At 44.3% G+C, this 26,374-nt stretch overlaps 2 protein-coding genes across 2 annotated transcripts; both read right to left on the bottom strand.

Annotated features, from left to right (window-relative positions):
• LOC122408003 (uncharacterized) lies at positions 1-1,310 on the bottom strand. Its single transcript, XM_043414505.1, has 2 exons — positions 1,172-1,310; positions 1-771 (listed from the first exon to the last, which is right to left on the bottom strand). Exons 1-2 carry the CDS (start codon positions 1,205-1,207, stop codon positions 214-216), a joined length of 594 nt encoding a protein of 197 aa, XP_043270440.1. The 5' UTR covers positions 1,208-1,310; the 3' UTR covers positions 1-213.
• Positions 1,311-2,421: 1,111 nt separating this feature from the next.
• gsb-n (gooseberry-neuro) lies at positions 2,422-26,320 on the bottom strand. Its single transcript, XM_043413829.1, has 5 exons — positions 26,269-26,320; positions 23,907-24,220; positions 20,434-20,545; positions 3,129-3,725; positions 2,422-2,678 (listed from the first exon to the last, which is right to left on the bottom strand). The coding sequence occupies exons 1-5, from the start codon at positions 26,318-26,320 to the stop codon at positions 2,440-2,442; spliced, it is 1,314 nt and encodes a 437-aa protein (XP_043269764.1). The 3' UTR covers positions 2,422-2,439.
• Between the last annotated feature and the right edge of the window lie 54 nt (positions 26,321-26,374).

Below are 26,374 nucleotides of genomic sequence, written 5' to 3' on the forward strand. Positions count from 1 at the left end.
TTACTGCACGATCTTTTGTTTTATTCGTTTTTTCGAGGATCTTCAAATATTATATTTACGTCGTCGAACATTATTTTGGTCAGACCTTTCGTGTTCAAAGTCCAAGCATTTCGCGTCCGATTTTCCTTACTCTTGATAAGTCACGATCACAGAACAAATCCAACAGCTCTCGCAGTCCCTCGATCGTCCTTTAGAGACAGAGCGGTGAATTTTTTATCCACTCCCCGGAGCCGAGGGCGTGAGACCCTTGATAAGAGCGCCCACTATGTTCAGCACCGGCTGAAGGGCCGTCCCGAGCGCGCCATCGGTAAGCGATCCGAGGAGGCCGCCCAAGATACCACCGTTGTTGTTGCACGCTGCATCCTTTCCACTTCCGTCCCCGAGGAGCTTGTCCAGTAGGGCCGTTACTTGATGGAGCAGGGATGCCAACAAGTCTCGATTGCCAGCATTGTCGTTCTCCTCCAGGGTCGTGCCACCGAGCAAGTGCGACAACAGAATACGCACTTGCATCAAGACACCCGTGAGGTTCAAGAGATCACCGTCCCCACCCAACACTCCTTTTATTCTTATCGCGGCTACATTTGCCAAGAGGTTGTCGAGGAGAACGCCCACTTGGCCCAACAAACCGCGCAATCCTTGGGGAGCTCCTTTCCCACAATCCACTCCCTGGGCGCTCGACGACCCACCCGTTGAACTGGACGTCGACGCTGCCGTTGTCGAATTCGACGCATCGCGCCGGGAACGAATTTCCGGGGCGGCGTAGATGCTCGCCTGTTGAAAAGGTACGTCGAAAAATTGTCAACTTTCAATGATTTTCTGTAAATTTATATTTTTTATTAGATTTTTAAGCGGCGACGAGCATTTTACGGAGGAATAAACTCTGAAGAACTAACTTTTCACTGACCTGACTCAAAGTCGCTCGATTCATCGCATCCCCAAAGTCGCCAACCAACGCACTCGTTTTCTAACTATTTCTGTATACTTTGCTTCGACACGCGCTCTTGTAAACTTGGAATAAAAAAAGCTCTTCCCCATTCTTCCGAATCTTAACTCACCTTTTACTTTAAGGCCATTCTCGTACCGACGTCGAGATCGATTTCGCATTTTTATTATCAGAAAAAGCTCCCAGTCCTTCAACCGCAGAAGCTGTTTTATTGATCGTTTTACTCACCACCAAACTGAGAACGATGATAGCTTGGATCTTCATGCTGTCGAGTTGCGGAGTCGACTGGTCGTCTGGTATTGAACTTTTCGAAGGAAGCACCGAGCTTTTATATGATCGAGATCACTCGTACAAGTATACAACAGCATTAACAATAAATATGTGGAAATTTATAAAGCGGAGCCTATTCTAGTAACCGTCGATGAATAATGCACCGTTTGGCCCGATATCGCTGACAAGAGTGCACGAAAATGAACATAAATGGGATGCAAAACGATGTATCAGTCATTTATGCCTCGGTATCGGGGATAAAATGTATTTACGAATACTGAATGCTAGTTTCAAAAAATACATTATTTCCGAATTATTAGCACCGGCAACTCTCCTATCCTTATATCCATCTAATTTTATGTACACGATTCAAATTCAATCTTTTTTATGAGCTTCATTTATCTAAAAATTTGGCTTATTTCGCCGATAAGGAGTAACGAATTATTGGAGGAACTTTTTGTCACGTTTTTCAACTGATTTTCAAAGACTTTATCGTGCGTATTTTCACCACCAATTAACGATTATTTACATGAGCTAAACTGGTATTTTCTACCTCGCAGCGTGCACTAAACTCTTTTCCATTATTTTATTCAACTAATCGACTACGAATTTTATCTTAACTGGGAGAAAACATGCAATCTTTGAGTCGACGCTCGCTTCGGAAAAACTTTGAATTCCCGTTCGGAATAATGCGGAGTACCTGAATGTTCGTCGTTTAATTATTGGTGCAAATAAGCCAGTTTTTATCAGAACTTGCCTGGGAATGTTGGAGCGTAGATTTTTACTGACCGACTAGTCGGAGTCGACGTGTTCGGTGCCGAAATACAAAACTTGCGATCGTTTTCGTGTTTTATTTTCAACAATAGAAAATAGAAACGACAATTGAAGCCCTCGGAAAAAATCGATCCTTCGAGTCCAGGGAGCCTCGAATCTATTTTTAAGTTCAAAATCGAAGTACAAAGCGTTCATTTTTCGAAGAATAAACTTTTTTTCAAGTCCCATCATTGAGAAAACAAATTTTAGAAAGCTGACAGTTCGAATGGATTTCGGGGCGGTAGAATTTGAATGAAAACTCTCAAATGCGTGTGTATATCTATATATATATTATTGTTTCTATATATTTACAATATTTTTCATCCCTTTCATGTTGCACTGCATAAATAAAAAGTACAATAACGTCGATAACTTCGATCGTCTTATTTCTCGTGTGTTTTTCCGACATTTCGTTAAAATATGCCACCGGCACTGCGATGATAGTTGAGTTGGGCGTGCTGGGCGTAATCGTAACTTTGTTGATCGTACCATTCGGCGGAGGATGGGTTCGTTCCAGTGGGCACTTGGGCGCCGAGGCTCGTGTGGGACGAATGATGATGATGGCCGGGATGACCCGAGGCTCCGTAATCACCGCCGTGAAAGTGATTGAATTGTCCCCAGCCCAGTTGTGCTCGCGACCAATCTGCGTTTGCTGAACAAAAAACGTCTCTATGACCCCGTTTTTTCGTGACATTTCGTAAATTTTGTAATGGGGAAAAGTTTTGTTGGGAAAACAAAATTAGATGATTGCGGGCTGAATTGAAACACTTCGTGACTGACTGCCTCGTTCGAACCGCGACTGCATTTTTTCCAAGCTTATCTATTCGCAACCTAAACATTTCTTTGGAACGGAATCCTATTCATGACTTCAGCTCAATGAAGTCATGAATGAAGTCTGGAAGTTGTCATTTGCCTACTGATTTCTGGTTATTCGCTTGAGGAAGCGTTTCGAAGCAACAAACGACTGGCAAATGTTTTGAACGTTCGACTCGAACGGAATCGACAATTTAAACTAAAGTTATAACGGTTTTTAACGATTCATTCTCCGTTCACGGCACTCAAAAGATCGCCAAGATTTTCAGTGATACGAGAACATTCTCACCGGTATTGTGAGACAGAGATCCAGGCGCTGCATGAGCTGCAGGCGGCGGGATGGACCCGGACAGTTGGCCAAGTTGCATGCCCCCCCCGTGGCCGGGGATGCCGCTCAAGTGACTGGAAATCGTGACAGCCTGGACGGCCTCGCTCAGGGTCGTTGGGATTTGAGGAATCGAGCTGGTCATTTGCGGAGGCGCTCCAATCGGGCCCTGGCTCACGCTGGTCGTCGAGGACTGATGAAGGCTCGTCGGTATTTGGGCGATTCCTCCTGTCATTTGCGGCACTTGCGACAGTTGCCCGAGCTCGTGACTCGCAGCGGCGTATTGACAGGGCGTCATCGGCAGTCCGTGCCCGATGCCTCCGGAATGCTTGCGCATACGAGCTCGCCGATTGCTGAACCAGACTTGGATTCGAGCTTCCGTCAAACCCGTACGCTGGGCCAACTCCTCTCGAGCATAAACGTCCGGATATTGAGCACGGAGGAATGCCGTTTCCAGTTGCTCCAATTGGGCGCCGGTGAACGTCGTTCTGCTCCGACGCTGCTTACGCTTCAGGGGAATGCCTGGCTCGCTGGCTACGTCCGAATCGTCGCCACAGGCACCTGAGAAAAAAGGGGACAAAAGATTGCTTGAAAATTTTCGTCTTTGCTGGATGATGGCTTTGATTTCTGTTCGCTTGAAACTGAACGCGATTATTCAATCGAAAATGTCAATGGTTTAAGAATTTACAGTAACAATAATGTTGGGGCGACTAAATGAACTTGGGAAGGCCAATAGCTTTGGTTTTTAAACATTCCAGCTGCTAGTTCCCTCTGGTAATGTAATTTTTATTCTGTGCTCTTTAGCTTCGATTCTGAATTTGAGGAACATCAATGAAGGCAGCCATGGAGCTTGCTCGGTGGAAGATTGTTCCATTCAAACGCGAAACTATTCACAACGTCAAGAGGTAAGTAGGGAGAAAAGATCGGATTTTTTTGGACCTTCTGTCCGCTCGTGCGATGTGTATTTAGTATTAAAAGTAGCCTGTTTTGTTATTTTGCAAACGGGATTTCTTCCCTCTTCAGGAATATTATTAGCCATCATAGCGTTTGCTCCATTGAGAAATTTGGGGTGGTGGTGAGAAAGGAAAACACGAAGGAAGAGTCTCGGACGAAATACCATTTGGTGGTCCATTGAGACTCACTTGTGCGCGAGATTAGGATCCAAGCTTTCTCGGCCCTTTTATGTGCGGGACCTTCGATCCTGAGGCTCGATCCTTCCGAAGGGATTTTCGAAAGTCTTCCCTTCCCGCAAGATCGGCCACTGCGGTGACTCAAGTGTTTTCATATTTTTCAAGCAGAATATCCCACAGCTAAGACGACTTTGTTCATTGTCGTCTTGTTTCGTCCATTATTCGCGATTTTCTTGGTTGCTTTTTCGGTACATCCGAGTACGTACTTTGACGTGAATCTTCCATATTATCCCGACGTAAAAAGATCGATAAATCGATCTTACGCGTGGTCGTGCACGTGACGGATTCGCTCTCGATTTTTTCTCCCTTTCTCTCGTAGCGCACACGGTCAATTGACGAAAATGTGAGGACAATTGGATCACTCTTCGCTAACCAAAAGGACTTTATAAAGACTCGTTTCTAAGTGGTTTGTTATGACATTGTGATGCTTGGTTATGTTTGTGTTTCGGCCAATCGTTACGAGCTACACGCTCCGCTGATTCACCCGGAATAGCAGGTATTTTTGTTCTCCACATTCAAACGTTTGGCCTTCAACTATACACCGCATCGACTCAATCAATCGCGAATGGATACACCGAGAATAAGCCGTTCTTTCAGGCGGTAAAGTACACATAAACACAGTAATCTCATTTTCTATCAATGATGGTACGAATTTTTTGGTTTTTACATCGAGCCCCCGCAATAACAATGTCGAATTCATTGTTACTGGATTATCAAATACGTTATTTTTTTAAACTTTCTTCAAATCTGCTTTTGATTACCACGTGATCGTTGAGTTTCGTATTTTGGTACATGAAAATTTGAAAATAAGAATTTTCCATGTTTGGGCCCCGTCGGGTTTTCTGCCAATGAAAGTGGCGGTTTATGCTAAAAACATAAAAAATTTCAAAAAGGTCAGAATTTTATAAAATTTATTACTATTATTACTCGCGACAACTAAGTAGAAGAAAATTTTGAAAAATTTGTTTTCGCACCTGATGTTGAAGAACATTATCACAAAATTTGATAAATTTCTTAATATTTAGACTTGGGTAACGAAACTCTTTAATTTTGATTCTCGTGTTGTTCGTCAGGTGCGATTCCGGCCGGGCGATTAATTGGCGCAATTTCGAGATTTTAAGGCCGGAGGTTGCGTGGGAACCGTGGGAACGTTTTTTTCCTTTTCGGGAGCAATTCCTGATTTATTGAGTTTCGTATCCTGGGGAGGATCTGCGGGAAGTCCTCGTCTCTTGAATGTCCGAGGCACACCTTACGCGGGCGTAAGAGAAATAGATGCGCCGAAGATGAAAAAGGACAACCCGGTGTGATGTTTGCCCGAGATCACAGTACGACCTGGCCATTCGGTGCTCGTTTGAAAATAGCTTCGAATTCATCGCGAGAGGCACCAGCACTTTGTCAAAGTGCGTTAATACATTCAGCTCGGGGCAAAAAGAAACGAGTCGTGCGGCGTCCACTGTGTTTTCTAATACGTGTAAAACGTACAAAATATCCGCAGCCCGTGCAGAGTCGTGTGGTCACTCCATTGTACGATGCGAGTTGTCCGCGCTGCTTCGAGATTTCGTTGAAAGCGAAAGAGACAGAAAAATGGTTGAGTGTAGGAAGTGGGATTGGGAGGGAAGACGAAAAATTGAAGTGCACGAATTCCCAGCGGCGTATCCTTGGAGTAGTTGCGGCGAGAGATCGTCCAGGACGCGGTCAGAAAAGCGTTCGAAGATTGCCAGCCGCAGTCGTCGAGCCTGATTCCCATTGCCTCGAGTGAGAAGGAGATGCAATCGTGTCAATAACTCCCTTTTTATCTCCCAAATGCTCAATAACTGTGTCGCCTTTTTAAAACATTGCTCTCCGACGAGTGTCACATTAGTCAAAAGTCAGAAGAGGTGAGTGGTCGAGAACGCTCGCCGAATATGTATAAGTAAATACAAAACTGTCGCTTGGCCTCGCGCGTCGCTCGGCGAGTGACGCGAAGAATCGACAATGGGGCAACTAGGCTCGACTCGTTTTTTAGTGTCTACGAGAAACCGGCTTCTGCTTTAAACTCTTTTTCCCGACGATCTCTAACATTGACTGGGAATAATGGAGGACGAGGGACAAAAGGAATCAGGCGTTATGAAGTCGATTTGGTTTTTTATTCAAAGCCTTTTTTTCGTTTCTTTATTCTACACTATTTATCAGCCGCAACTATTCAAATAACGAGTTAAACCTCCCGAGCATTGTACGCTCCGCCTTGACCGAACGCAGTTGCAAATATTCCCAAGAATCTTCCCCATTTCGAGTCTTCGCCCACTCGCCAACGTTTCTCCACTCGACGATGCGAATCGAATAACCAGGACGACGCTACCGACCGAAAACTCGTGCGTTTCCTAAAGTCCACTCACTCCCACGAGGGAAAGCACTTTTCTCCTCGCTTCGAACCAAACCTTATATTTCCCACGTGTTTTCATTTCGGCAACACGTGGCAGGTGCTTAAGACGCGTACGCGGAGCGCCCGATTCTTCTTCTTTCCCTCCCGCAGGCCATTCCTTCTTCCCTCTCCCTCTCCCATTCACTTGCCGCGTCGCGTCATCGATACAAGTTGTATTGTGTATTGCGGGCGTGTGTTGTGAAATATTGCCAAACATACATTTCGGTCTCTTTCCTCCAGCGTCGGCGGCTTTTTGACAAACGCCTGAGAGAACGAGAGAAAAGTGTTAGTCGCTCGCGGCGGAGAAGGGGCAGATGAAAAGCCGGTGGCGGCGGCAGCTCATACAATTATATGTATACGAGCATTATATATGTACATATATAAGCGTGTAAACATATATATTATTTGTATATATAGCACGGAGAGTAAGTGACAAGAGATTCAAAGGAGAGGACGACTGATGGCGGAGCACCTTTCATTATTGGAGATGCAACTTGTCCGTGTCCTCGACTATTCTTCTATTCTTCCGATTGTCCTCCGGAAGAGTCGCGCGTAGAAAACCTCGCCGCCAAAGGAATGCCGGCCCCTAACTTTCCAATACTTTTGACCACGTAAATGTATGTTGCTTTATATGCATACATGCCTCACATTTATTAGCATAAAAGTGTTGTACTTTGACAGGGCTCATGTCACTCCTTTTCTGTGGCTTAGACATATCCTGGGGAAAAACTCGATCAAAGGAAAGTTCCTTTCGTACCGAAGTCGTCGATTTATGCGGTTTCTTAGCTCGAATTTCACTTTTTTAGATTCAACGCTCTTCTCGAGGTAATTGACTATGAAAAATGTTCTTTATTGCAAAAGTTTGTACTGTTTTGGTTCAGGCAGGCTCGTGCAACGCTCCGAAAACAAGGGTTCAGGTTTAGCTTGTCCATCATTTTAGGAACTTGTGTTTTGCATGTTTTGCCTGAAGTGCCGGATAGAAAAATGTGGGACTACAGATTATGACGCGTTTTTGTCTTCTCCGTCGGCAAAGGTTTGAAAAGATTTGACCAGCTGATGATTTTAATGAGGTTCGTTATTATTACTCATGCGTCGATCACGATGCCCTTTTTTCCCGTCTCTCGTTACACCTGGGACGCCTGGAGATATAAAATTGCGGCTCGTGTATCGGTGTATACATAACCAGGCCAAGATTCTCGTGTGCGACGATAATTATCAATTATCGCAATTAGGACGTGTCGGGGTGGTGCGTTCGCTCACGCGCGGTATTCTTGTTCCTCCTGATCCCTCGTCTTATCCAAGAGAGTGAAGCAAGAGCGCGAACCAGAGAGCCAGCGCGCGGAAGACTCGCGTGGACCAGGTGCGTTTCTCGCGAGTGAGAATTTCCTCTCTTTCCTTCCTCCTCGCTCTCTCCCTTTCTCTTTGGTCGTTCAGGCCCTCGAGGCCCTTTGCGGAGAGCCGGCATTCCATCGGGCGCCCTCTGACACCGCCGAACACAGACCAAGAGAGAAACACAAGAGACAGCGCTGGATATTGAAAGGAGGAAGGAGCAAGGGCGCGAGAGCGATGCGAGCATGTGGCCTGAGGTTAAACTCTCGGTGAGAATAAGCGTCTCTTCTGGAGATCGTACACTTCCTCTTTCCTTTTCGCTCACGTCATTTACGTCGTTGAGAAAATTTGAAAGTTGCGCTCTTCCGAAATTCAATCGTGCCTTGCTTCCGGCCTGCGCGAAATGTATCGGTAAATTGATTCGATGCCATAAAGCTGCAAAGTAAACATTTTTTTTCTACAAACTTGTGAGCTGCGATCGGTGTAAATGTTTGAATTTTAGCTGTTTTTTTGTTTATTTTATAAATAAAAATTGGTTGGATGGATTTAGATAAAGCCTTGCACATGCTCGGAAGTACTGGAAACATTTTTTTCAAAAATTCTTATCGTGCCATTTTTTGTACAATGGTGCGTTGAAAATGGATCGGCGTTGACAGCAAATCTCAATAATGGAACATCTCAGGACAAAAAACCAAAAAGATTCTTGAAATACGCGCCATTAGCTGTCGCATTTCAAAGCTTTCCAAAAAAATCACTATTTTTGTGGATTTCTCAGTGGAAAATTATTTATAAAAGAAAAAGAAAAAATGTTATTTAAAAAATTGCTACGTCAAGCCGAAAACATACGTTTTTACTAGAAAATGCAATTTGAATCGAGTCGCTGGGATAAAGACTCTTTCCGTTTTGCTCTCGACTCACCATTGTACGAAAATAAATTATTTAAAAAATTGAAAAAAAATAATTTCCAGCTCTTCTGAGTACGTGAAAAATGTGCACAAGCTTTTGTGTAAATCCATCCAACAAAATTTTATTTATAAAAGAAAGAAAAAACACCTAGAATTCCGACGTTTACACTGTTCACAGTCCTTAAGGAAGTTGAGGCTGTACAGTCATTTTTTTTACCCAAAAGTGATGACCTGTACCTTTCAAAAGTTAGGCCAGTTTAGAGTTTGGCAATGTTGCATACACTTTAAAGAAAATTTGGGGAAAAAAAGACGAAAAACTGGTGAAAGCTCAGTCGAAAACACGAACGGTGACGATCCTAACCTCAAAAAACTGAACGGGAAACAGATTATTATTAATATAATCTCAGCAAATCTCCTAATAAATCTGAAAAAAATTGACATTATTTAGCAAGCGTTGCTCATGTTGCCCCAAAAATTTCATATTTTTAGCATCATTTTTAACGGAGATATCACCGAATGTGTCTTGACTTCCATAAGATTACATGTTATTTGGCCCAAATTGTTATTGATTTTTCTCAGCAACGACGCTCCTAAACTGTCTGAAAATTTAACTGATTTTTTTTTTTACACTTCACTTCATAAGATGCAATCGATTTAAAAGCGGTGACATCATTTTCATTCTAATGCCTCAACTTCCTTAATTGGATCCCAAGATTCAAATGTTTTTTCGATAATAATACTGTTTTCGTCTCCAAAGTTACTTGAGTCCCGAGATTGAAATATTTATCGTTGCTATTATTCCAAGAGATTGAACTTTTGCTTTCCACATTTCTTCATCTCCAACTAGAGCAAACACAATTTGTATAAAAAGTGTGATTTCTCGGGTTTATTTTCACTGGACGTCGAAGTCATTCAGAGGCATTTTATTAGTCGATTTTTTAACTAGTTTCTTTACGTCTTCTTGCCATAAATGCGTTATATGAGAAGATATAAATGTATGCTCGTGTACACCTACATACATACCGAAGCACACGGATGCCGGGCCCTCCGCAAGGCACGCACATGCTGCGCGCTCACGCCAAGAAAGGGCGGCACTCGATGAAATCCTTTATAGATTTTATCGTCCGTGCTTTAAGGGGTTTAGCTATATACTCGGTAGGTTATTGTTTCATTTTCATCGACGAGAAAACAAGAGAGAGAGAGAGAGAGAGAGAAAAAGAGAAAGAGAGAAAAGAGAGACAGCAGGAGATTGCGGACTGGTGAGCGGAAGAATGCGCTGTACAGAGCGGGAAATACACACTCGTATATTTCGACGAGTCGTTAGTAAGTACAATAAAATCGCGTATTGTATCGTTCGTCTTAATGCGATTCGAAACTCATCGATGCGTTTCGCAGCATTTGACATTTCCATGATTTCTAGGAGTGTCGAACAATTTCTGACATTCTAATTCGTCAATGAATAACTGCGACGCTGCACCAGTTTTTTCCATCCCTCAATTCAGACTGAGATTATTACGCAATTGGTAGAAAATGTTCAGGTTGAAAAACGTCTCGTTCGATGCTACTAATGAACGCGGTGAAGTAGATGGAAAAATATTCCACCTTCCATTTGTTCGATGCGAGGAAAAAAGAGAGTTTTTCTAATAACATTGATGCAAATTTATGAGTAAAAGTCTGTTGCATTTTCCGAAGCATTCAAATTAATTCGTTGTTGTATCGCTCACGATTCCCGACACAACACCGTCGGCGTCCAATTGCGATAGAGCTATCGAGACATTATACAATGCTAATGGCATACGATAAGGCGTTTACATGGACTGCTATTTTCATATAAGTATTGCAACGAGCGACGAGGTTTGTCCGATAGCAAATGTCATGGAATAAGTCGAAAGTACTTTGTCATTTTGCTTTTGGGATTTTTATCTGCGCATTTATAAACGCAAATATTAATCACTTTACAATGTTTCATGATGTAAGCCATAATTAGTGTATTAAAACTAACTAATTACAGGTTGTTTGGGCCCTGACGTGAAACGCAGTAGAAAAAGTTCAGCGATTCGGAGTAACCGACCGATGAGCGACTACCATCTCGAGAATTTTCAATTCACTACATTTCGGGGTGACTGAATATGCGCCAATATCAAAGAATTCCTTAAGGAGTTTCGGTACAGGCGATACAATGTTGCCATGCTAATCCATGCTAAAGAAATTAAAAAATTCAAAAAGTTCAGAATTTTATAAAATTTGGCGAACATATTCTTTAGTGCCAAATTTGACGGCACAAATTTTTTAAGATTTCTCTTCTACACAGTTATCGAGTAATTGATCACTAAAGTTTACGTGTATAAGCATAGCGTTTCCATATATATAGGTATACATTCCGGGCATGAGAAATCTGCTTTAATGCGTAATTACTCGATAACTAAGTAGAAGAAAATTTTGAAAAAATTTGAGTTTGCGCACTTGATGTTGAAGAACATTATCACCAAATTTGATCAATTTCTTAATATTTAGAAGTCAGAATATTAAGAAATTGATCGGAGTTTTCTTTAAGGAGTTTCTGTACCGAAACTCCTTAAACGAGTGCGAAAAGCAGCGTTTCGATGCGCGACCCTGCCTTTGGAGTTTTCATTCTTCCGTAGCATTTGTGCTTGAGATTTTAATTTTGCTCTCAATATCTTTAGGATATTCTTATACGCTACGTTTTTTGTTTCCCAACTTTTCAAGATCGAATGTTTTCCCCGATTTATCGATCGAACATCTTGAAGAAGAGTCCGACTTTTCAGGAGAGGAATTTTTGAAAATGCCGACATTTGAGTGCGCTTTTTCGAGTCGTAAATGTGTCTCGGGACACGTGAACGACGCCACGTGCAAGAGCTGCAGGCACACACGTACATGTGTAAACGTTTTAACACCTGTGATAGGCATAATCAATAAGGATCCTTTCGATGATGAAAAGCCACTTGGGATTGGATGAATAGATCGCGTGAAAAGATGCGTGTAATCAATTAGTAGGCTGCTGCATCCCCTTGGGGCTTTTATCCGTGCATGTGTTCTTCCGCGCTTTCTCGAGAGCAAATACCAGCTCACACGCGTGTATGAATATCTTTCGCTGTTGCTCTCTCCCTCACTTTCTTCTTCGTCGATCATCCCATTTGCCTGACTCTCTCACACTCTTTCTCTCATTCGAAAACTCCGATTGAATTCTATTCCTTGCTCGCGAGTGATTTAGCATCGTCATCGAGAAATGTGCTCGTCAGCATCCCCGCTGTCGGCGTTTCGTGTATTTTACGCGTACGTGCGGCACATCGAGCGATTGACTCTTGGTATTTTGGCCAATTTCCCACGTGGCAAGCATCAAGTCTCGTTCGATTGATTTTACCAATTTTGCAGTTACGGCGTCGGGCTTGATCGTGCACCGTAATTGGGCATCTGACGTATACGCGTCAAAAGTCATTAAATCACAAGTTCTGTGAGGAGTTGTTCAATCATCGAAATGTGGAATGATCGGGGAGAGAGGAAATTTCGTTCGTTCGATAAAACCGATTTGTTTGGACAGAAAATCGTCAATTCCGTCCAACTATTTTGAACTGAATTCGCAATATTTTTGCCCTCAACCGCATGGGAGTTTGTTCGACGAAGAGAATATTCCCCTCAGAATTGAAGCTACTTTTATTTGAGTGTCGATTCGGTCAGCAATTTAGAGTGAAACCGATGTTTTTCTAAATGTTATTTCCATCGATAATTCTACGATAGGAAGCTCGCCCCGTTGTCGCTATCGAAAAATCCCTTGAACGAAATGCGATATCTCAGTCGCAGTTGTCTTTTGGATAAAATTCTGTCCCCAACGGAGATCTCGAGTCGTCGCTTCTGGTCTGTTTTTCCATGGATCTCCACCTCCCTTTTTCTCTCTCATCTCGGGGATCGCTCTGCGAGAGAGTTGCGTGCTTTCCGCGTGTCGAATTGCACGACGGGCCTCCCAATGAATGGTGAAAAAGGTGCCGCACCTCGTGGGCTATAAATCTACCGAACGCCGAGAGAGAGAGAGAGAGAGAGAGAGAGAGAGAGAGAGAGAGAGAATGAAAGTATCGCTCCTTTTCTGTCCCTCTCCTCGCCTTTCCCTGCAGGGTGGACCGCGCGCCTTCGGAGCCCTTCTCCCTCCCTTCGCCTCCGCGCAACATCCTCTTTTCCCTCTTTTCTTCCATTCCTAGCGCACTCGCACGGAGTACGTGCAGCCACCTACCGCTCGTTTCTACTCCAAATCGACTCATGGGGGTCCGAAAAACGTCGCGTTAGAGCGTGTGTGAGGTCTTTCCCTTAAACGGTAACGAATGCCCTCTTCGAAGGCTTCTGTATTCGATCACAATGCCAACAAAAGTAGCGTTCCTGCCCCGCGGCGTGGTTGACATGCTGCAAGGGTGGCGCGGTGTGTTCTGCCCCTGTCAACGCCCGTGCTTTATTATACACAGCTCTTCTCCTCTCCTTTTCACCATTTTTCGTCACTATCCGACGAAACCACGACGGATTCGACGACGGAGTCGTTCCCGCTTCACGAGCCAGCCTGCAATCGCCCTGCAAATTTCCTCTCCGTACTCGTCTCATCTCCAACGGTCATCCCAGCTTCCGATTCATCTTCACAGGGCACAAACTTCTTCCAAACTCCATCGCGTTTCGGCCCTTTGTCGAGGGAACGAGGAAAATCATTCCGCGGCTCTTCATCGCCGTTTTTAGAGGCCCCGCTCGCTCGACCTGACCGCACGACTCTGATACCGGACTGTCGCCAGCCCCTTTAGCGATATTCGTCGACTGCGCGCCCTGCTAAAAGGCTTCCGTGAAGATCGAACGGATTCCTTGATTTGGAGGACGTCACTCGGTGCGCTGCCTCCACTGACCCGGCTCCCAGCCACTTTTCGATCCGAAAATTGTAACTATTTTCTTGAAATACTTTCACAGAAACATTATCGGAGCAACCGAGCCCTCCGTTTCGACTTCCAGTTGCCGTTTTATCGTGACGCTTTCATCTCGACGAGAGATCGCCTCGTGTGCTCGGCTTTCGAAGGAACTACGTCGGTGGTCTGGATCACGAATCGATATGATCTTTCTCGCTATAGCTCGTATACACGGCCTGTATAATTACATAGTACAAGGCTTTCGCGCTTAGAATTTCCTTCTGTTGGAGCGATAGCTATCCGCGATTATACTTTGTACTATATTTATATGCAATCCGTGTGCTTATGCGTACGGATATATGAGCGTGCTCGTACATCGCCAGGCTTTTCTTAGCTCGATCCCGGGACTTCGATCTCCCTCGAATTAGCATTTTACTCGCTTTAAATTCTCCCTGTAAATATGGGTGCCTTATCAGGATGTTCTGATTAAATCGTTTCCGCAATGAGTTCTCTCCTCCAACGGAGTAGCAGAATTTATTTCACTCCTGTTTCAAGTTGCTGCTTTGAAGAATTATGACACACTGCTGGTAAAGGGCATTCCTCGGGCGCGGCTCCTTCGATCGCGTCAGACTTAACGTTTCCAATAAAAATATGCTCGAGTCGCAGGTAGTGGAGTGGGAATAGCCCAGGATTGTTTTCTGACGATGCTCTGGAGTTTGATTCTAAAACGTTGCTTCGCGTTTAGTGGAACGAAATCCACACTCTTCTTTATTTGCCTTTCACCCATTTTTTTGGCAGAGATCCGTTTTTTGAATGTTGAAAGTCTTGAGGAGGACGAAACAATTTCCTAGACTACGAATGACGACGTTCGAGGATATAAAAAAATCATGAAATTTTATTTGAAGACGGAACATTCGTGTTTTTGTCAATTCGATCATCTCTCAATTCTCCATGGAGAAAATTATTTCCCCATTCTTTTCACATGCTCAGCCCCTTGTTGAAGTACGTTAAGGCAAAGACATTTTACCTTGATGCACCGTAAAATTGACTAAACGTTTTGTACATTTTCGTATACACATCGTAAATTTCACAATCTGTAATATTTGCTATTATAAAACTAAAAAATTCGCAAAATATTGAAAATTTGACAGTGCGCTACTGGAATAAATATTTTTCGTTAACTCGTCCACGCAGTCAAATATATTCGATAAATTTAACAGTGAATTTCACGCTAAATATTATCGTTTGATTCTCTCCGTGTCGAGGCGATAATTATGGAATTGAACAAATTGGATGATCGATTTGCGGTGGTTTCTTCGCGATCCCGGTAGGAATAGAACGACGAAAGTGGTTCACGCGACTCTATAATATGCTGCTGGTGTATTAATGCATTTATTTAAATGAAGAATATATGAAACGAGGCATGTAAAGAAAACTGAAAACTTGATATATACGTTGAGCATCATGGCGTGTCTTGGGACGATTGAAAAGTCGAGATAGGCAAATAAAATGAAACGAAATTGTGACGAATACGAGGATTATCTGTTCCACCGTTTTGTGTGACACACCGAGAGTATTATGCTGCCTGCCAATCCGAAGCAAAGAGCTCAAGAGAGTCTCGGGATCGTGAGTGTTAACCAAACGCATTAGGTTGTATGAGATTCTGATACGAGCGTTCTTGAAAAAACTCACTTAAGGAAGCTCCGCGAGTGTACAGTCGCGTCAGTCCATCGCACTAATCCTTCGGAAATTATTCGCAGGCATTTACAAAAAGTATAAGCAGCCAATGGAAAAACTCTCCTGACGGGACGAACGATTTAGAATTTGACGATAAAATCAAGCGATCAAAAGCTCGAGTGTTAACGACAAGAAAAAAAGAATGTTCGTTAACTCCTTTTCTCAGGTAACGAAATTGCGATAATTAATCTCGTTTTCACCTTATCGTAAAAGCTACTTAACAACATTTTATTCTATCGCTTCATCGAGTACAACGAACTGAAATTTTCGACTCCATTTTCGCGAGCGTAAAAATCCTCAAATCTGAAAACCGTCAAAAATGTTTGTAAGCCGTGAAAACTCTCGATGATTACGCGAAGCAATCGACTTTGAATTGTACCAAAGCCCATTTTGTCGGTCCCCATGGAAGGTGGAAGTGAGAGCACGGAATTTCTCAAATCTCAGTGTCCGATCGACGCGACTGTACCGCCCAAGTAGCTTAAATAATAAATATGTGTATATATTTTCTCGTTCAGTGACGCGCGAGGTTTTTTCATGCTCCGAAAAGAGTCTCCGGCCACGGATGATCCAAAGTAGAATATCTCAGTCGGTGTGCGGAGCCGCGGAGCTTTTTCATCCCCGACATTAATATCGCGCAGCATGTATTTGCGCGAGAAATCGATTTGTCTCAGGATGTGCTCCCGATAAAGTACCAAGATGTACGGCTGCGTAAAACAGCTTCTACGGACGTACAAAATAAGAGGAATAAGCGAATGTAGCAGAGAAGACAGGCCCGGGAGGCTGTCAGGAAAATGGCATTGCATTACGACTCTATCATACGCGAGAAACGATTTGAAATTCGAGCTCACACGCATTCGCTAAAACATGCATTAATAATTGACCCGCCGACGAGTTCTTTGGCGTCGTATCGGGGCGCGCGAGGCCCGGATTTGACACGCGTAAAAGACGCGCCCGAGAGATGATATTCTCGTCGTAAGTTCCTGTACGGCGATAAACACGTTCGAACTACCTGTTTTTTCTCTGCGGTTATTTATTCAAAGGGGATTGTCAGATGAAGAGGAAAAAGCGATCGATAAATTTGTTTTTCAAGTTTTTTTTCGAACCCTCGATGATTTTTGTGACTCCTCGAGCCGAAGAAGAAGCTTGCGGAGTGACGTACGAAACGTTGGATTCGCGTCCCAGCTGCGAGAGTGTGTATCGCGGTGTTTTGAAGTTTCGTTCTTCGCCGCGAATCGATCAAATTCGAATTAATTGAACACGAGGATTAAAGCTCATCTCCATCCTTCGGCATAACGCGCGAGCCCAGTGAAAGTGAGCATTAAAAGGTCAAGTATGGGGATTGCTTTCCGAAGCGATGCGTGGCGACACGGGGGCGAGGCCAGGGATCAATTTTGAATATACGCGCGATATTGAGTCCGCCGACGGAGGAGGAAAAAGGACGGAGGGGCGAAGGGAAAGACGCGGGAGAGTGCGAGGAGAAAAAGGATTGCGAGGGGTGGGCAGGACCCATTAGGCTAATCCCTCGTCGGCGGCATGAGGCCAAAGCGAAGGGAAATAAGACGGAATAAGAAAGCCACGGAGGCTACGTGTCATTCCTGGTGTTGCGTGGCCCGCCGACACCTATACCCCCGATCCGACCGACACTTTTGCCTCTCTCTTTCCCTTCCTTTTTCTTCTTCTTGTATTCAGATGTACACGAAAAACGACGATCAGAGGTGCTCGCGTGGCGTCCTCATCTCTATTTCATTTACCGGGGCATTCTTATTTTTTAAACTCCAGTTTTTCCAGTGATTCGTCAATTCATCCTGTTTCCATCAACTTCTCCAACGACTCATTTCCTTTTCTCATTGTTTCTCTATTTTTTCTTCTGCTCCCACGTGTTTTTATAATAGTTTCGCAACTTCTGCGATGATTTCGCTGTTACGCGTCGCATTTCAATGGGACCGCCTTCGGTTAACTGATTCCAGTGATGTGCTGTTTACTGCAAAGTGGATTGCGGAGGCTGCGAGTAAATTACTCGTAATTATGACGCCTCACGTACTTTTCCTCATTCGCCGACAACTTTTCTTCTGTTCTCCACTAATCGGAGGACTCTCCCAATCAAGGAACACGATCTCCGATTAATTGTCCAACGATGTTTGGCCAACGAAAGTACTTTTGTTGGCCCGCAGGAAAAATGCCGTCGCACTTATGATCGCTTCCTTGTTTCCCTTGACAAATGATTCGATTTAATCAATTTGAGTTAAATCTATTCCCCAATGAAAGGCTAACGGTAAACGTTCGAAATTCTCGCCCAGAATGATGAGCCAGTTCGCGTAATTACACGTCCCGATGAATTTTTGTTTAAGAAAAAAGAAATAATAATTATTCGTTACAGTCAAAGACAAGAAGAAGAAGAAGAAGAAGGAGAAAAAATAAAGAACTTCGGAGACGATGAGGTAATCGTACGGTATATCTTGGAACAGGTATTAAAAGAAAAGTAATTATGGTCTCGCGAGAAACGATCATAAAGGATCACAATTTCAAGTGTTCGTGCGTCGTCTGGCCACGGCGCGCATTCACGTGTGTGCGTCCGCGCGCGCCTGTGTTGCGTACTCTCCGCTGAGGATAAGCCAATACGAAACGAACGATTATTAGTCTCATGTTCTCCAAACGTTTACGAGTGTTTAGCCAATTTTAGCGTCACTACGCGCCCGCTATACGGAAAGAGAGAAACGGGAGAGCGGCGAGCGAGCAGAGAACGAGAGAGAAAGATCAAAGAAATAAAGAAAAACAAGGACAATATTGCGGAGTGCATTATGCCAAGTTTTGCACTTATATGAGGGAGATAACGACGATGGAAAATCTCCGTAAACGCATTTTTTCACGCAACGTTCCGCAGTCCACGCACCGCACTCGTAATAATCTATCAATGCGCGACGCGAGGAGAGCGCTGTGTCATTCGCGGCTATTCGCATCGAATCAATGTCGGAATGATCGAACAATTTCGATCTTTCGTCACCAACATCGATGTCGCTCCTCCTCAGACAAGTTTTTTCGGGCAAACTTTTTCTTTCGTTCTTCGCCAAATTTATTCGAAATTTTCCGATTTTATTAACTTTATTTTCGATAATTGATCAATTCTGAATCTTTTATAGTTTTTCACACTCTGCGGAAACGACCAGGAAATAATCCCTCGGCGCAATCGGACTCGTCGATCGAGGCTGGGGCTCACGAGACGTGCTCGAAGTTCTACGGGCTCGGATGCGAGGGATGCTCGAATGAGCACCACTGGCGACGTGTGGCAGGCGGTGCGTTTGATCTCCGCGGGATTCTCGCGAGAGAGAAAGCCTCCTCCCCCACCTGGAACTCCTGCATGGTCCACAGGTTGAGAGCAGAGAAGATCCTGCTCAAACTGTACTTGGCGAGCGCGGTCTTTTGGTGGCCGCTCGTTCCTCACATTCTCGCGATCATCGAGTTTCTGTCTTGGTGTGTATCGCTGCGCGAGCGTCGCTCGAATGTGTTGCGTCAGTTCTGAAAGCCTGATTTCGAGATCACGATCCAAAACATAAGTATATCGGGCCCTCGGAATTCTCATCCTTCATATTCTTGAATAAGCCAACATTCCTTCCGAGGGCCCCGATGAAGATTCTCTCAAACTCTATTGGATCGTAGCCGAGTCCAATTTTTTGGGGGAGACAACATTTTCGAGGATTTTTTTCAGATGCACGAATACTCAATGGTTTCGAGAAAGAAATTCCGATTGGAGCGACTGAGATTGTGAAAATTTGGGCTCGATAAATTACAACATTGTTTCTCATTTTTTCGAATCTTCTCCAATGTTCTTCCCCTCGAAGTCTCTCCGAAGTCCCCCGCACGATCGCCTCTTTCCAAATCCTCTCGACGAAAAACGACTCTTTTCGTTTTGTCTTCTGTTATTTTTCCCTCACTCATTCGTGCTGGCTTTCGTTACAATTAGGAACAGCAGCGTGCGATTAAAAAATGTATTTATAAACATGTATAAATTAATACGAGAGTACAGTGAGAGAATGAGGAACGGAGTGAAGGAAAGAAGAAGGATAATGCGTGCTCGCCTTTTGGCCCGTAAGATATTGACACTCCTGTAATCCGTTTGTCGGACGTGTGGGCAACCTGGTTAATCCAGGCTCACGCCCACCGGAGATTAAATCCTGCGGTCCTGCAGCCTCCGCCGCCGCCGTCGTCTCGGCCGTGCCAACTTTTTCGACTCGTTTCTCTCCCTCGCCCGAGGACCGAAGGGAGAAACTCGCTCTTTCTTCCTCCTTTTGCTCCTTCTCTCTTGCTCTCTCTCAACGTTGCTCTTGGCTCGTCATCGTCGTCTTACCGTCCATCGAGCAAGTCGGGAGAGTCCAAGACCGAATCTAATACAATACACCTTGACTTTCCTCGTGTTCACACTCGTGTGAGCCCCTCGCGTGTTATATTGCCGCGTGAACGCTCTCACGTCAAACTTCGTCGGAAGATATTCTGCTCGTGATTCTTTAAAAGCTCTCTTTCATACTCTTTCATGGTCAGCTCCGTTTCTGCTTTCTTTCGTTGACACGAACCGAGGGAAGTTTTGTTTTTATTTTGTAAAAAGGTGGCATAAACGACTTCATTTTTTTGTCGGTTGTCGCAAAGTCTCTTGCAATCTCATCGGCTCCGATTCCTCGAATCATCGTGGAGATTCTCATTCCCGGATTTTTCCACATTTTTCTCACTACAAATCTAACCCTCGAGCCCCAATTTTCCAACCCCTCAACGGCCCAGAACCGCTTTGCATAATTAAGTAAAACAAATTGAAAGAAATCTCAAACTCACCACCACCGAGGATCCCGTCGATGGAATAATCCTTCTTGCTGTCATCGCCCGGTCTTCCTCCCCGAAGCAGTCTACTGATCGAAGTCACGCTCGGAGGATCCAAAAAGTTTTCCTGCGGCACAATAACAGCGTGTAGAGTTTCGCGTGAATCGGTCTAAAGCCGGAGAAAGGGAGATGAGGGAGAGCGGTCGAGGGGGGCAGCGATCGCATGATTAATGATTCTCGTTCCTGGTCATTCCGAAGCGCCACTGCTCAGGTAGCTGAGACACATATATCAGCTGGCTTCACGAAAAATCTTTTCTTTCTCGATGTGAAAAATTATCACGAATTATTCTCAATAACGAATGGTTTTTCTTCACTTTCATTCCGCACTCGTATCGAGGGCTCTTTCAAGTATTTTTCCTTAATTTAAAAAAAAAACAGTTTCCTCGCATGATATTCAATTTTTTGATACTGCCGAGAGCTTTCGTGGTTGGGGAGACGAAACAGTTGTTTTTGGTGAAACAACACGTAAGGAGAGTCGACATCGTGACTTGATAACGATTGGAATAATTTCTTGATTTGAAAATCAATGTTTTGGTGAGCGTTTGCAAAGCGAGTCCCTCATTCGTCTGACGGGCGATCCAGAAAATAAATAATTCCGAAGAAAATGAGTTTTTTACGTCAAGGAGTCATAAAAGTGTTCTCCCACGAATGCGAAAAAAGATTCGAATCGCGAAACGCGCCACTTTATGGAAAACAATAACGTGTTTAATGTACGCGATAATTTCGAAACTTCGTCGTCGCACGTATGCGTAAAAGAACGCGATAATTATTTAATCTCGTATTTTAACTTTCAATAACGATAATAACATTGCACGCACAATTATTTTCAAGATAATACCTATTTCCTGGGCTCACATACGACGCATGTATGCACGGGCCCGTGGATCATAAAATAAGAAATAACAAGAATAAAGAGAAGAGAAAAATCCTTCGTTGAAACTTTCGCCGGAAACACCAGCGTAATTATCTCTCTCCACCCGGCTCTTCACGCGTTTCACGAGATTGATAAACGTACGTTCGATGTACACGAATTGTAAAAGTACGTGGATCGTTAACCCGAAAGTATTCCGACACAAAGGAAAAAAAGCGAGCCAATGAGAAGAGAAAAACTGTGATATATCGACGTTCGAAAAGTCCGAATGAATAAACGAAGCACATAAACAAAACATCGCGAAGAATCTTTCTGCAGAATCTCACAGAAACATACTTTTCCTCAAAGAAAAAGGAACATGATTTCAGTGGCCAATAAAATTAGACGCTCTCCTCGACCTCGATGAATCCCAACGGTAAAAAATCCACGAAACTGCATCGAGACAGCGAGATCTCCGGCCGAGGATTCCACACTGTAGAGAATCGAAGAGCGAATACCGTAACGAGAAGGAGGAAGTGCGAGGATAGGACAAAAGCCCCGTGCCGCGTTATTCCTCGAGTGGGACTCGAAGTGATAGAAGATCGAGGACCAAGAAAACAAGAAATTTGCAGCGATCATCGGTCCCTCATTTTTCGAGCTTCTCGTTTGTTCTTTTATCTCAATGCGCTTCAACTCGATCCGTTATCTCGTTGGGATCTTAGCAAGATCGAGGGCCCGCGGATCTCAGAAACAATAACGATCGTGCTCGTGGCACGAGAGGCGAGCGTGGTTCCGTTCGTGTGTACGAGTATATCAACGCGGATGAAGAAACCCGTAGGTGAGTATGTAGAAATGCACGAGCAACACACCGAATCTCCCATAAGCGTGTGCGTGTGTGCCGCATGTGAGGCTCGGGATCAGGGCGATGACAGGAAAAGAGAGATGGAGAAAAGAGCCTCGGGGGCCCTCTCGCGGGGCCCGGGGAACGCCCCCTTCCAACATTAAATGCCGTATTAATGCCGACCACGGTCTCCTCGAGCGGCTGCCCTTCCTCCGCGCAACAACGTACGTGCTTTCTGATACTGTGCACACGTAAAGCCCGCCGATACAAAAGAGGCTCGCGCGCTCTCCGTGTAGGAAGAAAGGTCCGCGGGTATGTATTCGAGCGCGTGTCTGTAGCTGCGGATACTTTACGTTGAGGCACAAAACCACGAAAGCTTGGCATGCTTGTCTTTTTTTCAGAATGCAATTTATCTCTTTATCAGGGGATCGAGGAAGGGACCGCGGGAGGCAGGAGCCGGAGTGAATTTTAGGTGCGCGTTCTCGCGATTTTTCTCACTTTCATCGGGGTAAGAAAACTCGAGAAGAAGCGCAGAGCTTTTCCGCAGCTTCATCGCCATCGCTGCCCCTGCTTCTGGGAACTCCGAGCCCGCGAATCTTGGAGCAATGGAAATGCGAATGTCGGAAATTCACACTCCATGCGCGGAGCCTTATCTCCGGGCTCTAATTCGATTATTACGAGCCACTTTGGGCCCGTTAGCATCCGTTATTATCGCCTCCCCTTATTATTGATCGTAAAGAACGTTCTACTTGTGATACGACGCGGCGATCGCGCCCGGTGATAAAAGCACATCGATTCATCCGCCCGAGCTACGATCGATCGCATAGAAAAACGAGCCGGGAATAATAGAGCGCGATTTATAAGGCGGAAGGGAAGAGGAAGAGGGAAGAAAGCGAGGAGCAGAAATGGCCACATGCAGCATTGAGTAGTGGGTGCGTTCCGCCGGTCGGCACAAACGTATTAGAGGACACGCGCCCGTATGTCGCCCAAGGCCTCTTAATACGTACGTAGATCCCTCTGTATGTGCATTTAGATATATACATAGCCGTGTGTTACGCCCGCCTCTGCTGGGAACTCGAAAAAAAATCGATCCGCGCGTGGTGGATGATCGCAGCTTGCGATACAAGATCCTCCGCCGTTTGTGTGCATGTATAGAAACGCGATGTGCCGCGCGCTGCAAGGGCAATAACGCGTTCTTTGTGCCCTCGTAAAAACGCCCTTTTGAAAGCCAGACTCCGGCCCATATCGTGCTAGGGCATTTTACTTTTATCTTTATCTACTACGAGACCGTTCTCCGTGATCGTTGCAAGGGTCAATAGCTTGCCGGAAGGAAAAACGTCTCCGTGGTCGCGTCTCTCCCCTCCCTCTCGAAGAAGATTGAAAATCATCTCGAACGCCTGTTCCATTATCGGCTACGAGCCAATATTATAGCTTGAGGAAATTTGACTTGGAATTTTTGATACGCTCAGGTGTCCACGAGTCCGGGAGAAAATTGCTTCGGGCAACATCTGGCACTTGGAACTTGGCACAATCGGAATGATTTTCTAGTTCAAAATTACATCGGACTGGGGTTTTGGAAAAATGGAAATTTTTATTTGGGAATTCGCGGCATGCTTTCCGAGAGCTTGCTGGGATTCAAGGGACGCCTTAGTTTATGTGACGAAATTACACTTTTGATTTCGTTGCAATCACGCTTGTTGACAGTGATAATGAAACATAAATATTTCTCTTAATTACCTTAATAAGTTTATCCCGAATTTCCCACGCAAAAATACCCGGATTTTCGCGTTTGAGCTCCTCGATTCTGGATTCAACTTCCGGCGTGGCAACACGTGGCTTACTTCCTCCGATTACTCCCGGCCTTATCGAGCCAGTCTCGGAATATCTGTTCAGTATTTTCGATACACAACCGTGTGACACCCTCAATTGACGTGATATCACACACGGCCTGACTCCTGCTGCAGCCATCTCGACGATTTTCAGTCTTATCACATTTGGCAAAGGTCGTCCATTTATGAATACGCCGCCCAGTTGATTCATTCGACCTTGTCCTGTGTTTGAAAAATAAGAAAAATTTTATCTTCGTTCGTGCTCGTTCGATCATCGACGTCGCAACTTTTTCATTAAATTCTCCAACTAATTTCCCTCTATGTTTTCATTTATACTTCGATTTCGTGTATCCTAGCGCCGAGGGCACGGGGCTGTCAGAAAATGTGACAGATTTAATATTGAAAAAACGGTAAAAAATGTTGAAAAAATTCAAAATTTCAGTATTTCATTATCAGGATTCTTCTTTTTTAATGACGCGTAGTTTTTCTAAGTTTTCTTTCCTTTTTAAAATTCATCCCCGTCGGAAATTTCGCGCAATTATTCTCGTTGGTGCGTTTGTGTGAAAACGGATCCAGGAAGTAAAGAATTTCAGAGCAGAATTCTTCTTTTCGGAATCAAATTTTACAGCGGCCGTGCACTGATCGAAAGAAGTAAATTGAGTCATTCGAGCGCTCATTCAATTCGAATTTGTAAAGTTTCAAGAGCTTTCAAGATACTTTGTACCAGCAGCCGGTTCAGTTTCGTCATGGCTTTGAGGAATCAATTAATATCGATGTAGTCAAAAGATAACGATTCCCGAAGAGTCTCATTCCGTTTTATTCAATTGGAAAAGGTCTATGAGAAGAGATAGGGAAATAATAACGCGAAAGGAGAGAAAAAAGAGGCTTGTAAATGGCGTTAAATTGGTGAAGTTAGTGTATGCTTATAGGGTAGGCGTGTTCGGTAATTCGCGGCGGGTCCGCGTGCTACACAACGCACGAGAAAAGATCTTCCTTTCCATCGCTCTCTCCCTCCCTCTTTCTCGCATTCTACCGAAACATCTTTTTTCATCTCTTCGCTCCGTTTTGCCTTTTTACTTTTTCGTCTCTCCCAACTAACGAGTATAAAGTCCGCACGGGCACTCGTATTAGCTGCTCTTTCTACGTGACACCACTCGAAGCGTCCTATCATCGGAAAGCCTGCAATCTTTTTGTCCCTCTCTCTCGCTCTCAGGCTCATACAAAATGCACCTTCTCGTGACATAATTACTATGTTTCTGCTATTTACCGAGTCCTGCCGTTCGGTCCTGCGCCGAGGATCCACTGCTGACTTGTAATTACTGTAATCAACATTCGGGGAAAAAACTATTCAGCCCTTCGCTACAACCCCGCCTTCTTTCTATCCCCGAAGAATCGTAGATACGAGGCTTGTTTGACGTTCCAATTGAACGGATAAGTTAGGAGAAAATAGCTCCCGAATCCTGGCAGATTTTCATAAGTTGCTGGAAAGTTTGACCAGTTTAATCTCAGAACTGCGATTTGCCATTGGGAGTGCTGAGAAAATTGGCATTAAATTAATCAGTTTTTCAAGCTTTTTCTTGAGGCTTCCGACGTCGCACAAAAAGTCACGAAAGTCTAAAATTTTGTTTTCTTTGTATCGATCGAAAATAGACTTTCTTCGGAGGGAGGAGAATAAAACTCGGAGCAAGAAAATGTGAGCAACTCTGCGGTGAGTGAAATTGGCCATAAGGAAGTAGGTCCTAAGAATCGTAAAATATTTCACCACTGAAAAAGTGTTCATCGACGAGGACGAGCGAACCGTTGAATTTAGACTTTTCAGTAAACGTACACGACTGAAATTAGGAAATCGACGTTCCGAGGCTTTTTAGTGTAATTCTAATAAGCTCCGTGTGAAAAAAAAAACTTAAAAAATGCGCTGAATGGGAAATGAATTGATGCGGATGTTGGGCTTCCATTGTTGCAGTCAGTGAGTTGACAAATGGCAATGAGCGTGGCACACGGAGCGCCGTCAATAGCGATGCCATTGGATTTGGGCCGAATTTTTTCATGGTCGTACGCGGATGAAATGGTTTCGTTTGCTTCATAAATTGGTCACAGTCGAATCGGTTGATTCTTCGAAATCGCTATTTTCGGTGAGCCTGCTCCATGCCGCGTTATCGCGTTCATTTGAAAGATTCGCTAATTGCATAAGGATTGCTTCGAAAAAGAACTCGTCGAAAGTCATTTCCATAAGAATGAGAGAAGAAGAAAAAAGAAGACAAAAAGGCAACCTTGGTACGGATATCCTCCGTAGAGGTGACGCATTCCCGCAGCCCCGTCCATGGATCCGGATTCGACGAGATTATCGGTGATAGCCACAACGACGGTAATTCCAAA

Source organism: Venturia canescens, chromosome 3, assembly GCF_019457755.1.
Source record: "Venturia canescens isolate UGA chromosome 3, ASM1945775v1, whole genome shotgun sequence".
NCBI lineage: Eukaryota > Metazoa > Arthropoda > Insecta > Hymenoptera > Ichneumonidae > Venturia > Venturia canescens.